Source organism: Branchiostoma floridae, chromosome 3 (assembly GCF_000003815.2).
Source record: "Branchiostoma floridae strain S238N-H82 chromosome 3, Bfl_VNyyK, whole genome shotgun sequence".
NCBI classification, from domain to species: Eukaryota; Metazoa; Chordata; class Leptocardii; order Amphioxiformes; family Branchiostomatidae; genus Branchiostoma; species Branchiostoma floridae.
Window position 1 is genome coordinate 9,934,764 of NC_049981.1, and position 13,890 is coordinate 9,948,653.

At 40.1% G+C, this 13,890-nt stretch overlaps 1 protein-coding gene across 1 annotated transcript; it reads right to left on the reverse strand.

The window, feature by feature from the left end:
• Nucleotides 1-2,856: 2,856 nt before the first annotated feature.
• On the reverse strand, nucleotides 2,857-13,475 carry LOC118412235. Its single transcript, XM_035814954.1, has 15 exons — nucleotides 13,261-13,475; nucleotides 12,572-12,721; nucleotides 11,642-11,785; nucleotides 11,113-11,225; nucleotides 10,634-10,822; nucleotides 9,859-9,981; nucleotides 9,268-9,379; nucleotides 8,532-8,692; nucleotides 7,071-7,169; nucleotides 6,722-6,802; nucleotides 6,143-6,269; nucleotides 5,632-5,741; nucleotides 5,060-5,254; nucleotides 4,476-4,557; nucleotides 2,857-3,961 (listed from the first exon to the last, which is right to left on the reverse strand). The coding sequence occupies exons 1-15, from the start codon at nucleotides 13,433-13,435 to the stop codon at nucleotides 3,873-3,875; spliced, it is 1,950 nt and encodes a 649-aa protein (XP_035670847.1). The 5' UTR covers nucleotides 13,436-13,475; the 3' UTR covers nucleotides 2,857-3,872.
• Between the last annotated feature and the right edge of the window lie 415 nt (nucleotides 13,476-13,890).

The following is a 13,890-nucleotide window of genomic DNA, read 5'->3' on the forward strand; positions in this document are numbered from 1 at the left end:
CTTAGCGGTTATTCCAGGCGAAACTTCATTCGCTTTCAAGAGCCGAAGAAAGAAAACAAAGTAATTTTTAGTACTCAAATTGCTTTCTGTCTTTTCGTTACGGGTTTTTCTATGGGACTCAAGTGATTAAAGTAACGCACCATTTGTTTAAGATTCTGGAAGTTCAATCGTATGGGGTCGCTTTTCGGTTACCGAAGGGTTCGCTTAGCGGTTATTCCAGACGAAACTTCATTCGCTTTCAAGCCCTCTAGGGAAAAAAAAATTAGGTTTGAATTTCCTCCTGTCTTCTCGTTACGGGTTTTACTATGGGATTTAACTGATAAAAGTAACGCACACTTTGTTTAAGATTCTAGAAATGCGCGATAACGTACCCTACGCGCGTACTTACGCTAAAGATTCCGCAATCTTTAACGGTCTTCCGGCGAGTTGGACTTGGTATCCTCTTCAAGGTCCCTTGGTACCTAATTGTAATCCGCAAACCACATTAGAAGATTGTACTTTGTTGCCGAGATATTTTAGGATATAGCTTCACCCTAACTAGCCGCTAACGTACCCTTACGTGCGTACATGCGCCTGAGATTCCGCAATCTTTAACGGTCTTCCGGCGGGTTGGACTTGGTATCCTCTTCAAGGTACCTTATTGTAATCCTCAAACCGCATATAAAGATTGTACTTTGTTGCCGAGATATTTTCGGTTATAGGTTCACGCTATCTAACCGCTTACATACCTTTACGCAGGTACCTGCACTAAAGATTCCGCAATCTTAAACGGTCTTCCGGTGGATTGGACTTGATATTCTCTGAAAGGTCCCTTGGTACCTAATTGTAATCCGCAAACCAAGCCGCATAAAAAGATTGTGCTTTGTTGCCGAGCTCGAGATATTCTCGGATGTAGCTTCACCCTATCTAACCGCTACCGGACCCTTACGCGCGTACACACGCTTGAGATTCCGCAATATTCAACGGTCTTCCGGCGGGTTGGACTTGGTATCCTCTTCATCAAGATCCCTTGGTACCTAATTGTAATCCTCAAACCGCATTAAAAGATTGTAATTTGTTGCCGAGATATTCTCGGATATAGCTTCACCCTATCTAACCGCTACCGTACCCTTACGCGCGTACATGCGCTAAAGATTCCGCAATCGTAAATTACTGCAGTCCTAGAAACGTTCGACGACCAGATGTCAACTCGATAGTATAGTTATGGTATGTGTTTTTACAGTGTGAGCTAATAGCTAAACTCCCAAATGAATATTAAGACAATGCTCGTTGGCATCTTTTGCTAGCATTTTAGGGTATTTCATTCTTTTCTTTCCACGTACAGTCAACGTATATTCCATGTACATTTCTGTTTGCGAAAGAATGTGTAAATATTGTATATCTAAAGCAGTGGAAGACAAAAATATTTTATTTCCAAGTACTCATTCAAGAAATCGCATTGTTTAAACTAGAGTTCCACGAACACATACCTTTGCCAAATAAACCAAGTTTGTTATGTAGAATGATGTCTGTAGACATACATGTGTTACTCATTACACTGTATATCATATGCCTGGGTTGGTTTATAAAATTTTGCCATTAATCATGCAAATTTGATCCCAATTTACATAATTAATATCAAATTGTATCCAGCATTACTTAAGCATACCAAAACTCATGATGATCCTTTCATCCCTTCTTTACTTATTTTCTTTCAAAGTCTGAAACTAATTATAAACTGGCTCCTACAGTTCCAAAAATAGACGCTAAGGAAACCGAACATACACCTCTTACTCTCTGCCGTCTTTCTCAGTTACATACGTGACAACTTTGAAAGTCATATCACGGAATGCGGTGGATTTATGAACTTTTCTCATTAATTATGGAAATTAGTTGTTAATTCATAAAATTAGTATCTCATTATGTAAGTCTTCACTTAGGCTATATACGTACGTACAAATAATACGTACAAATCATTACGATCCATCAATACGTTCATATTTTCTAATCAATTATGCAAATGAGGTCGTCATTTGCATAATTGATATTAATCAATATTTCTCTCTTTCTCAGCCACATATGTGACAAGTTTGCAAGTTCTGCCATGGAATGCAGTGAATTTATGAACATTCCTCATTGATTATGCAAATTAGCTGTTGATTTGCATAATCAGTATCTCATTATGTAGGTCTTCAATTAGGCTATCCACATACAAAAATCATGATGATCCGTCAGCAGGTTCATATTTACTCATTAATCATGCAAATGAGATCGTCATTTGCATAATTGATATTTATCGACATTTCTCTCCTCCCCAGCTACATGTGTAACAAGTGTGAAAGTCCTATCATAGAATGCAGTGAATTTATAAACTCTCCTCATGAATTATGCAAATCAGCTGTTGATTTACATAATCGGCATTCCATTATGTTAGCCATCACTCATTCTATCTACGAGTACATACCAAAAATCATGATGATCCGTCAACACGTTCTCGAGTTATTCTCGTCCAAAGTTTGAAAGGAAACCGGCGCCTGCAGTTCCAAAAAAGCTAAACTCACAGCACTGTCCCACGGGCTATCTACCACACAAAAATCACGACCACAGCATGTCCAAAATACGAGATATCAAAAATTGAGGTTCCACTGCAGTACCTTAGCAAGCCGCTAGGGGATCCATTATCGAACTTGACCTTCGTTTTCCCGACCCCTACCCACCTACCAAATATCATCAGCGTCCATCGAAGGCTTCTCAAGTTATACTGTTCACAGACAGACAGACGTACAAGCCTAAAACATGACCTTAGCCATTCTAGCAAAGGTAACAACTCTTTATGACATGACCCAAACTTTCCACATCCACACGCCAGCAGAAAACTACTTTTCTACAGAACCCACAAATTGTGGGAAAAGTGGGGCTCTTTGTATTCCTCTGCTTCCAAAAAAGAAGTCAAACCCAAAATGTCTAGATATAGCCAACAGTAGTTTTCGAGTAGCCTCTTTTTACAATAATGTCAATCACTGTCGATTGTCACATGTATGTTTCTACCATGTTACGTACTTGCAATTAGCCTCAAGACATAAACTTAAAAATACTAGTTATTTTAAAACGTTCCACATAAACATAACGTTATCAATGAAATGTTTGAGATTTGGAAGACATAAAACATATTCACTGGTATAGTTACTTCAGAAACACGTGATCTATCATGTGAGCAAAATAAGAGGCAAACTGTAAACGATTTTTGTACATAGGAGATATTCAATCATACTAATATGTCTTTAACAACAATGTGCTCACTCAATATAATCTTAAAATTTAACCCCTTCTCACTATAGTACTATGGTAAGAATTAAACATACAGTATTACCTTGGCTGTATTGAAACAGTAGCCACCAATACAAAGCAAAAGTAAGATGATACAAAACTGGCAAGGATACAATGCTTATGAATTGGACAGTATACAATTTACCATACTTACTGACTTCGTGTAGCTTACATAATGCGCACTTTTCCTATTCTTTATATATTCTAGCATAATGCATCAAAATCACAAGGTAATACAACATAACCCTTTAAATCGGCAGCATTGGAAAAATTACCAATAAAAGTTCCACACAAGAATTTTACCACCTTAAAGCCTGCATATTTCATATTCATATTTGACTTTATGAATATGAATATGACTTTATCCTATTCATAATCCTTCTGTCTACAAAATCCTTGCTTTTCAGTCTAGAGCTTAAAATCATTGAGTACAAGTATATCTTAATGGTTTTTGTTTGTTCTGCAATATAATCATATGCTACTATGGTTATAACTACACTGTTTTAATACATGTGCACGCACAGTGGCTATCATTGTTGTAGCTACATTTAAAAAAGCTAATTGAATCATGCATTTCTGAAGACGAAGAATCCGGACCCACCACCAACGAGCAGGCCGAGGATGATCATGCCCATAGCCAGTCCCGCCATGTCTCCTGTATAATAACACAAGAAAACACGTCATAAACATGGACCAATCATGTCTTCTGTAAAACAACACAAGAAAACACGTCATAAACATGGACCAATCATGTCTCCTGTGAAACAACACAACCAAGCACGTCATAAACATGGACCAATCATGTCTCCTGTGAAACAACACAACCAAGCACGTCATGAACATGGACCAATAATGTCTCCTGTAGAACAACACAAGAAAACACGTCAACAACATGAACCGATCGTAGTATTTTCTTGGTATTTTTTTTTAAAATTCTCTCTGTAAAATCTATAGCATTTTTTGGTTTTCAATTATTTTGTAGGTTATACCCTCGACTTCAACATATCAGTTTGCCGTGCTTGAAAACTGCACCCTACTATAATCTTATCAGCGTCGATGACAGTCAACTCGTGGTCCTTAACTATAGAAACCCCCATAGGCCGCCACCTTATAGGGCTGCGTCTATCCCATCTTTGTTACCTTCAATGCACCACACTGGTGTTACTTACCAGAGGAGTATCCCTGCTGAGGTTTTCCGGGCACAGTCAGGTCATCCCGGTACTTGTCTGGATACGCCGTGAACACCAGAGGCTGTTTGTGTAAAAATGTTATTGTATGTAAGGTGATACGACCAGCCAACATGTTGAAGTGCTTTTGTCACCAACGTCGCTAATTAAAGGATTAATGATCCGTCCGGAGGTGTATATGGTGTCATAACGCCTGGGCCTTTGCTATAACCAACAAATAAAACCACCGAGTGAGCGAAGCCAACTGGTGTCGATGCAAATTCTGACCAATCAGAAGGAGCGATATACACCGGGCTGGCCGGAATCTATGTGTTACGGCGCCATAACCAACATGGAACGGGGCCTTCTGATTGGTCCGCCCGCGCCTGGCTATATGATAATGAACAATAGTTCCCGATTACAAGTTACCATCGCATGTACTATTCAATTTACAATGACACTTGTACACAACATACAGTCCACTGATTGTTGAAAGCTGTATTGTAAGTTCACCCTGACCTCTCAATCACGTTGTCAGCTAGTCTGGCTGAGTCAGTATAAAGACATGAAACCATGACTTTACATACCTTATTGGCATCGGCAGGGTTAGGCATCTGGACGGTGAACTGGTTGCCGTTGACCGCCGACTGGACCTTGTTGATGGCGCTCTGTAGAGGTGTCTCCGGTCGGCAGCCGCCCGAACAGTACACACTGCCGGTGATGGGCGCCTTGTCTAGGAGCGTGAACTCAACCAGGATCCGCCGACTGTCGTCATAGTCAAGCTGGAATATAGATGTATGTTTATATGGAACTTATCACTTAAGAAGGCATACCTATATTGTAATACATGCGTATGACTATAGAGCACCAAATACAACCACATTTTGGTGTATGACCTCGGACGCCCCCGAGAAATACAAAAATGGCCACCGTGATTAATTAGGTGAGATTGTGCGCAGATCACGATTGTAATTGCCATATGAGTGACCCTGATGGGAGGCCCTTACTTCTTTGCTATGAACCCTGGTATTAGACCTTTAATTGTATAAACTCTCAGAAAAGATCGTTACCTGGATACCTTGAAAACTGAAAATGCCTGTTGGTGTGAAACCGTATACATTGTACCTGTGTACTATGAACTGAGGTGAGAGACCAATACCTGTATGTCGCGAACTCTGAGAGGAGACACCATCCCTGTCTGCACCACCACCAGCAGAAACTCCTCCATGAACAGCGTCTGATTACTGAACACCTGGGTGAAGTAGTTACCTGCAACAAAGGGATATTCACACAGTTAAGAAGATACCAAAGATCCAAAACATCTGTGAAATATTTTGGAGAACACGGGAATGTCCATTGCTCACAATACATGTTCAACTCAAACATCCCATCTTCGCAATCCTGACTCAATCAACAGCAACATTCATTTCCTGTCTGTGGAACAAATTTGGACCCGAGCTTCTTAAGTCTGTGTGGGTACAAATTTGAACCCGGGTCAACTTAGTAAGAGAACACATTTGGATCCGGGCCACATTTTCTTGTGTCGTCCACTTTTCCTTGAAGTTTCTTTTAAAAAGCATCATTTTGTTCAATCCCCAATTGCAGAGTATCCTCTGGGGTTCTCCTTGCCTTCTTCATAATGACATAAGTGGACATGAGGGCTGTACTACCTGGGAATGTCACCTGGAGGCGCTTCCTGTTTTCAGCAGGGAAACAATGGCTGATGTCGAAGTAATTGAACTTGGGTTGGCTGTTGTCGAAAGCATACGTGTTGTAGATGGTATAGTATGGGAAAGTCTGTAAATGGGAAAATTTCAATGATTTTACACATGTAAAATGAAATGTATTTTACTAGCCCACACTTCCAGCTCACCTACAGCAAAGCTCATACTGTACACATCATTTCAATACTACGAGGGCCCATAGCGACCTCGCCCGAGAGCTGCGCGGAGGTACTTCAATATTTCAGAGGTATTTCGCTTGCTGACCTTCGTACTAGTCCATGCTGTATGCGTACACATTTCGTTTTTTTACCCCCCCTCCCCAGTTATAGGTAAATATGTTTACAACTGTATATTCCTTCTTATGAGAACCACAGATTAAATTCTGAGAAGATCTGCATCCGTCTCGAGGATGCCTATAAAGACCCTTAACTGTTCATTGCAGATCATACACTCACAAAGATGTTGGGGCAAAGATGAGCTTGGCTCTACCCTCTACACAAATTACTTCAACGTCAGAAAACTCACCGGATCGAGTGACCGGACCTCCAAGTGAATAGGAACATTGACTTCCAAGCCTCTGTTTGTTGTAGAAGCTGCCACACCAGCCTACAAGGAGTAAAGGGTTGAAAAAATTACGATAACGTATACCGTTTTTTTTGGCGACGCCTCAGGTGTGGATGCATTATCTAATATTGACTATTTTCATACATTGACTCGTACACATGTATATGACGACAGAGATGTACGCAATTTCTTTCACCTGCCAAAAACAAACAAACAAACAAATGCACAATCAATTTGCATAACAAACAAGCAGACAAAAATAGGCGACGACTTTGCGACATGCGAAGGTGCACCGTGAGTGATGACGTACCGCACTGAACCACCACTCCCATGACGTCACTTTCCCCTTGAAAGGCCAGTCCATCCGGGTCGTAATCCACACATCACATGGAATTCCCCGCAACTCTTTCTACAGGAACAAACCAAAAAAAAAATCCAAAGATAATTTAAGCATTTCATAATTGTTATATGTGCTTGTCGCCTGCGTGAGAAATAGAAGTATAGTTTCTGGTGTGTCTGTGTGTGTGTGTGTTTCAAAATATTTCTGTAGTCATACCTTAAGAACCTATGGTTTGATTGTGATGTTATTTGGTGTGTGGGTAGGTGTTGTTGACACAAAGGTCAAGGTCAATTTGTTACCCCCTGGGAGGTGACCTTGGTACGGCAGCAAAACTTCCGTTTTTGTATCTTTTTTCCTGGACATGTAATGGTCTTGGTTACCGAAAAAGCTTTCACGTGGCCCCTAGCGGCTTGCTCTGGAACTGTAGGGGTGGTTTTGTTAAAATAATCAAAGGAATGTTCATTCAACGACAACTGACCTTTCATTATATGTGCGATATAAAAAGCTGTTTCTAATCTGTGTATCAATGTGGCAGAAATAGTCAACGACTATCTTGAACTCTGACATGTCTTAACGGAACTCGTTGTACTGTTGTTCTGTGCATGCCCCTTCACTCATCACAGCTGGAGCTGATACAGCGGAAGTGACGTAACAGCTTCCGGTGTGATGAGGGAAGCCGACACGCTTACCATAGGTGAAACTGATCACTAACACAGGTAAGCTCACACAAACGTAGAAGGTAACATCTCAAGGTTTTCTAACCTTGAAATTTAGCAGAAAAGCTCACATGACGTCATCGCTCTGCCATATGACGTGTTTCATATGACATCATCACTGTACCCGTCGACACGTTGGTGTCCCTACTTGCATTTCATTGAAACATAACCCAAGCCCGAGATCCCCTGACCCCCTGAACACCCACTTCTTAATGTCTTTAGCTCAAGGAAGAAAATGGAAAAAATACTTAAAAACTAGCCGATGAAATACAGACCTGTTATGTACGATTGAGCTACGATATGCAAATAGGACGCCAACATGGTAGTCAGGTTATGCAGATCATATTGTTGGTGATAAAAATGACTGAAGACCTTTATTGTACATATATACCCACTGAGTTAGGTACAGGTCGCAGCAAAAGAATAGTTTACAGATACATTAAATATATACAATGTCAAGCAACACACAAGAATCATATTCTACTAAGTAAATTCGACTTCTTCTTGCTTGTTTGTGATACTAAAAAGGTAGGAACAGATATGTTTTACAATCAAAGGTTTGTCTAAATTCATTAAGAATGTGAATTTGTCTTTGTTACTTAAGTGTATGAAGTAGAAAAACATAGGTTCTGTCTGTCTGTAAAGTTCAGCTCTCTCGTGTGATAAGAATTTCTAAATTGGTCTCTATTCATCTGAACAGAAAATTGTCACATACCACGCCGCTGTAGCTATAGTTGACTTTGTCGAACTCGAAGAATTCGAATTTGTCGCGCATGCGTATGGAGTAGGGATCCACCGCCTCCGAGTCGAAGCTCGTGTTGGTGATTGGTCGAACCGTGCAGTTACCGGAAATTGCGTCAGTCAGATACTCAATGCCTGCAATGAAAACATCAGACAGGAATCTTATTATCAAATAAATTATTGAAGAAAAATAATAACTTTCAAGCATCCGTTTCTTTGGTCGCTGTCAAGCATTGCCGAAAGATCCGAGAAAAAAATGACATTTTTTAGGTCAGTAACCAATCAATAGATCAATCAATCAATCAACCAAACAACCAAACAACCAATCGATAGATCAATCAATAAATCAATCAATTAATCAATTAATTAACTGATGATAACAAAGCTGTTATGATGATCAGGACACAAGGCTTGTTGGGACATGTGAAAAGATTGACATGACAGAATCGTCTGCAGACGACTGTATGATAGATTGATTAATTAATCAATTAATCAATTAATCAATTAATCAATTAATCAATTAATCAATTAATCAATTAATCAATTAATCAATTAATCAATTAATCAATCATACAGTCGTCTGCAGACGATTCTGTCATGTCAATCTTTTCACATGTCCCAACAAGCCTTGTGTCCTGATCATCATGACAGCTTAGTTATCATCAGTTATCATCGCTTATCTTCATTAATATGATTACTGAAGTGCATACCTGTGTTGAAGTCGTGCACGACGATCTCGTTATCTGTGCCGAATGAGTTGGAAGAAGCGGCCAGAGGCTTGTAGTCGTACCGCACCAGCTTGGAGTTGTAGTCATAGTACTCCTATATGGGAGAGGGTAGAAGTAGTCGAATAGGTAAACAATTGTAATGATTGTACGCTCTGGAATGATGTTATCAGGTTGGTAAGTCACAGAATATCAAAATTCTTTTTACGCAACAAATTGTTTCATTCTACCGATGTAAATCCTATCTATGTATATACATACTAAATACTTAACGTTTGGGATCTGTAAGCAGCTACACCTATCCTGCAGTACAATTTTACCTTCTCTGAGGAAGGGGGCAGACGGTCAACGAAACATTGTGAAATAAAGTACATTGCTGTGTATCTTGAATCTTGTTGTTGTTGTGTATGTTGTATCTTGTTATTCAGGATTGCACTTCTGTTCGCTGTTTGCTTATGCGTCATCATGGCCTAGTGGGTAAAGTGCTTTCTTAATCTACTAGTAAATTGGTTCTATCACAAAGCTACAAATATAGTACGCTTTTCTAAGATTTTCTCAGATTTTTTTTTCACTTACATCGATGTAGGAGACAACAAAGTTGTACTTGACGAGGATCTCAGACCTGTAGCTGAAGGCTGCCGGGATATCGGGGAGGGGTTTAACGGAGGGACGTCCGGGGCAGACCACTCCTGCTGGGATCTGCGGAAAAACAACATCCGGGGATTTTATGGCAACATCCGGGCATTTAACAACATCCAGGACCTTGTGAAAGGCATACGTGTCATGCACTTTTGAAATACTGAATCATAGTAACTTTGTCGTTTTTACTAAATTAAATATAATGATAACGGAAATGAACCGAAAACAGCACGACTACAAAGTTTTTTGTTGATTTTGGTTATCATGATGTTTGCTTTAGCTTGTAGTTCCTCCACTCCAAATATCATAGTAGCATATTAGGCGTTATTAAAATCTTATTGTTCAATGTGGTTTAGAAACTTGTATGTCATACATTGTACCAGCCATAATTAATTGCGCAATGAAGTTTGATTAATACAATCGAATGAAACAATGTTCGATCTGATAACGAACAAATGACATGGTTAGAATGCTTGGTAGAATTAGACAATCTGTAAAACAAGTAGGCGGTGATGAACTGTTATCAACAAAAAATGGACATTTTTCATATAAAAGGCCCATTCTGAAAATTCGCCCCGTGAAAGCACAATATCGCGAGAACGTGCGTGATCTCGCACGAAAACGAGGACCGTGAGGATTATCTTGCAAGTTACATTTATTTGTAAAAGATAACAGAACTTCGCAGTCAAAAAAGTAACAACAGACTACTTACATCGAAAACTGAGCGGTCGTTGACGTAGGGTTTGAAGAAGAAGATGTCGTAGACGTGGTCAAAGTTGTGTTGGGTCATTGTGACTTCGCTAGGGTTGACGGGATCGCCAGGGCGGTGGTGGGGCGGACCCTGCGCGATGCCCTTGGCGGTAATTCTGACGGGCACCATGCTTGCCCAGTTGTACGGGTTCTATTGAAGAGGAATGAAATACAATTTGGTAACAAATTCGTTTTGTAGGTAGGTAATTCGTTGAACACACACAGAGACACATGCGCACACACAAGCGCATTCACGCATGTAAACTCACATTGCAAACAGACACACAGACAGAAAGGCCCAGTCGCTTGCGCATGCACACACACACAGATTGAGAGAGATAGTTCGATTGAGATTTCAAGAGAGAGAGGGAGGGGGAGGGGAGTTAAAGAGGTAGAGAGAGAAAGAGAAAGAATCTTTACTTTACAACCAAAAGCACTTACCGGATAGTCAGCGGCAGTGAAGTAGTAATCAGTTTGGATAGAAGCCTGCCACTGATCCCAGTACACGCACAGACTATACCGGTGGACTGGCATTCCTCTAACGGTCGTCGTACCTAATCATAAAGAAAACATTGTTGGTGAAATGATTACTTTGATAAACCAAGCGAACATGCACAGGGAGAAAACCATTAATTTTGTAAGAAAGGACAAGAACAACATTGTTTCAAGTGTACCTTCAAATGGTGATAATTGATAATGGAAAAGACAAGTCAACACAATGATAACAATTATAATGTTGTATCGTTGTGAATAACAGGCAATATCTATATACATCACGGGCTTATAACCATCTCTCATTGGAGACGGGGGGCATCACAAACTTTCAGCAACTTTTTATTGGCAACTCACCAAGTCACTTCTATAATTTGCATAAACTGACGCCATAGAAGTAGTATATTATCCTTTAATTGACAAAGACTGGTAATGTTAAGTCATAGCTAACGGACAAACCACAAAAATGAAGACCCACCTGCGTAACGTATGCCGGCTGTTCCCAGGTTGAACATTTGCGCTACGCTGAAGATGTGCCCACTGTTGTCACTACCGGTGTCCAGTCCGAACACTCCGTTTTGTGCTGACGACTGCATCGGCCTTACTTGACAAACAGGGTTTTCTAGTGAAAAAAGAACGGATAAAAGAGAGAGGTTTCAGTTGTAGCCATAGTAACCTTAACACTTGTATCTTTATGTCGTACTTTGCGTTTGTATGATTCGCTATATATGTCTTACATCACATCACAAAGAATTAAGAACACGGAGAAGTACTCAAAATACTATTAGCTATCATCATGAGGTTTAGGATAGGGAAACATGTCAATCATGTATTTATACATAAACCAGTCATATATGTACTGATCAATGTATATCGATTACCAATTAGAACTCATAATGATCACGTCCATGAAAATGGAGGTATAATTTTTGAGCTCTCTGTATATTTTTGGTCAGCATGGCTTTTAAACATCTAGATGGATTGTAATTTTATTTGGTATGTGGCTTAGTGTTTGGAAGAGGAAAGTCAAGGTCAATTTTGTGCCTGGTGTTTGACCTTGGCAGTACAGCAGAAGCTCTGCTGTTGGACAGTAGCTAATTGGCCTCTGGCAGCGAAATATTCAATAACACAGGCAAACATTGGGTACATGACAGCTTCCGATTGTACCACACTACCTTCGAGATGGGGGTGTCTGTATGTAACTCTCTAAAATATGAAAATACACTTACGGTCCCCCAAAATAGCAGTGCATCATAGCAACATCAATAACTACTGACCTGTCAAAATTAGAAAAAAATCCATCCAAAAGATCTTGAAGTTATAGGTGCACAAAACTGCAGACGAAAACAATACCTCCGTCGGGGCCAACCAGCCTCTTTCACGGAGTAAATATAGTCCTAAATCTTACCCGTTGCCGTCCGCTGCACGATTTCGTATATCTGCAACACGCTGTAGTCATAGATGAGATAGATGCCCTGTCCGTACTGCACGGTGTCCAGGGCTCCACGGTCCTCCTTCTTGTCATAGTACTCTTTCACTTCGATGGTCTCACCAATATCTGTAGTGGAAAATGATCAATAAAGTATGTAAATCAGCAATTGCTAAGGATGGATACAGGAAGGCCTGTGCACAATTTTCAACAATTGATGTTATATCATAGCAAGACCTCTATTCATTTGTTTATTATCCTAGCCAATTGCAAGAGGGCTATGTAGCGTTTGTATGTATGCATGTATGTATGTGTGTGTGTGTTTGTTTGTGTGTGTGTGTGTGTGTGTGTGTGTGTGTGTTTGGATGAACAGCATATATCAAGAGGGTCTGTATGAATTGTATTGATAAGGTGTATTGGATATATGGGTAGGTCTAGATGTGATCTTGAATTATTCAGATTTTGGGCTTCCTAGCGGCTTGGTATGGTACTGCAGCGGAGTTTCCGGTTTTCACATCTCGAGTCCTGAACATGTTATGCCCATGGTTGGGATTTTTCAGTGGTAGAGATAGCTCTTGAGGCAGTGAGCAAGTAGGCTATTCTCTGCTACCTTCAAAAGACCTCCTAAAAGAAGACCCTTATCATTGCACAAGATGGCGACCACTCACCTTTCATGTTACACTCTATGTAGGCCTCGAAATGGTCTATGTTACTAAACTGTGGAATGGGGGGTCCACCCGTAACCGCCGCTGGAAGGTTACACACGCTCTGGTCCAGGGTACCGCCCTGGGAGTTGACACCTGCCGTTACCAGTAGCAACGTGATTGTCAGTGCGAAGATCATCTTTGGTTTCTGAGGACTGGACTCTACAGGAAGAAAGATACAATTTCAAACAAATTAGTTCACTCATTTCTTTTTATTGTTTCTTATGTGTTGTTTGCAAGAATAAAAAGGCACAAATCCTTAAGTATGTCTTACTATATAATTGCTTCAAAGCTGTTTTCCATTGATAGGAAAGAACCAGTTACATTTTTGTCATCAAGGTTAAGTTTCTGTTACAAATAGGATATAGGTAGGGGATTTCACTCACAGCTCTTTGAAAGTTCTTTTCACATTTCTGTATGTTTTGTAGCATATATATGGGCTATATGTCAAATACTAGTTAATAGATGAATAGATAAATGTGGTAAAACTAATATAGACATAATATGCACGACAAACATGTAGCCTAATGACCTCTTTTTTCAATTTCAGCCCCAATATCAGAATTAAAAAAGACGGAACCTGTCTTTGTGGGG

Excerpts from the sequence above, each read along its gene's own strand:
- LOC118412235 (XM_035814954.1), bottom strand. The coding sequence starts at position 13,435 with ATGATCTTCGCACTGACAATCACGTTGCTACTGGTAACGGCAGGTGTC. Across the intron at positions 9,982-10,633 it reads ACGACCGCTCAGTTTTCGAT|ATCCCAGCAGGAGTGGTCTG; the intron begins GTAAGTAGTCTG and ends GTTTTTCCGCAG. Across the intron at positions 9,380-9,858 it reads TTGTTGTCTCCTACATCGAT|GAGTACTATGACTACAACTC; the intron begins GTAAGTGAAAAA and ends TCTCCCATATAG.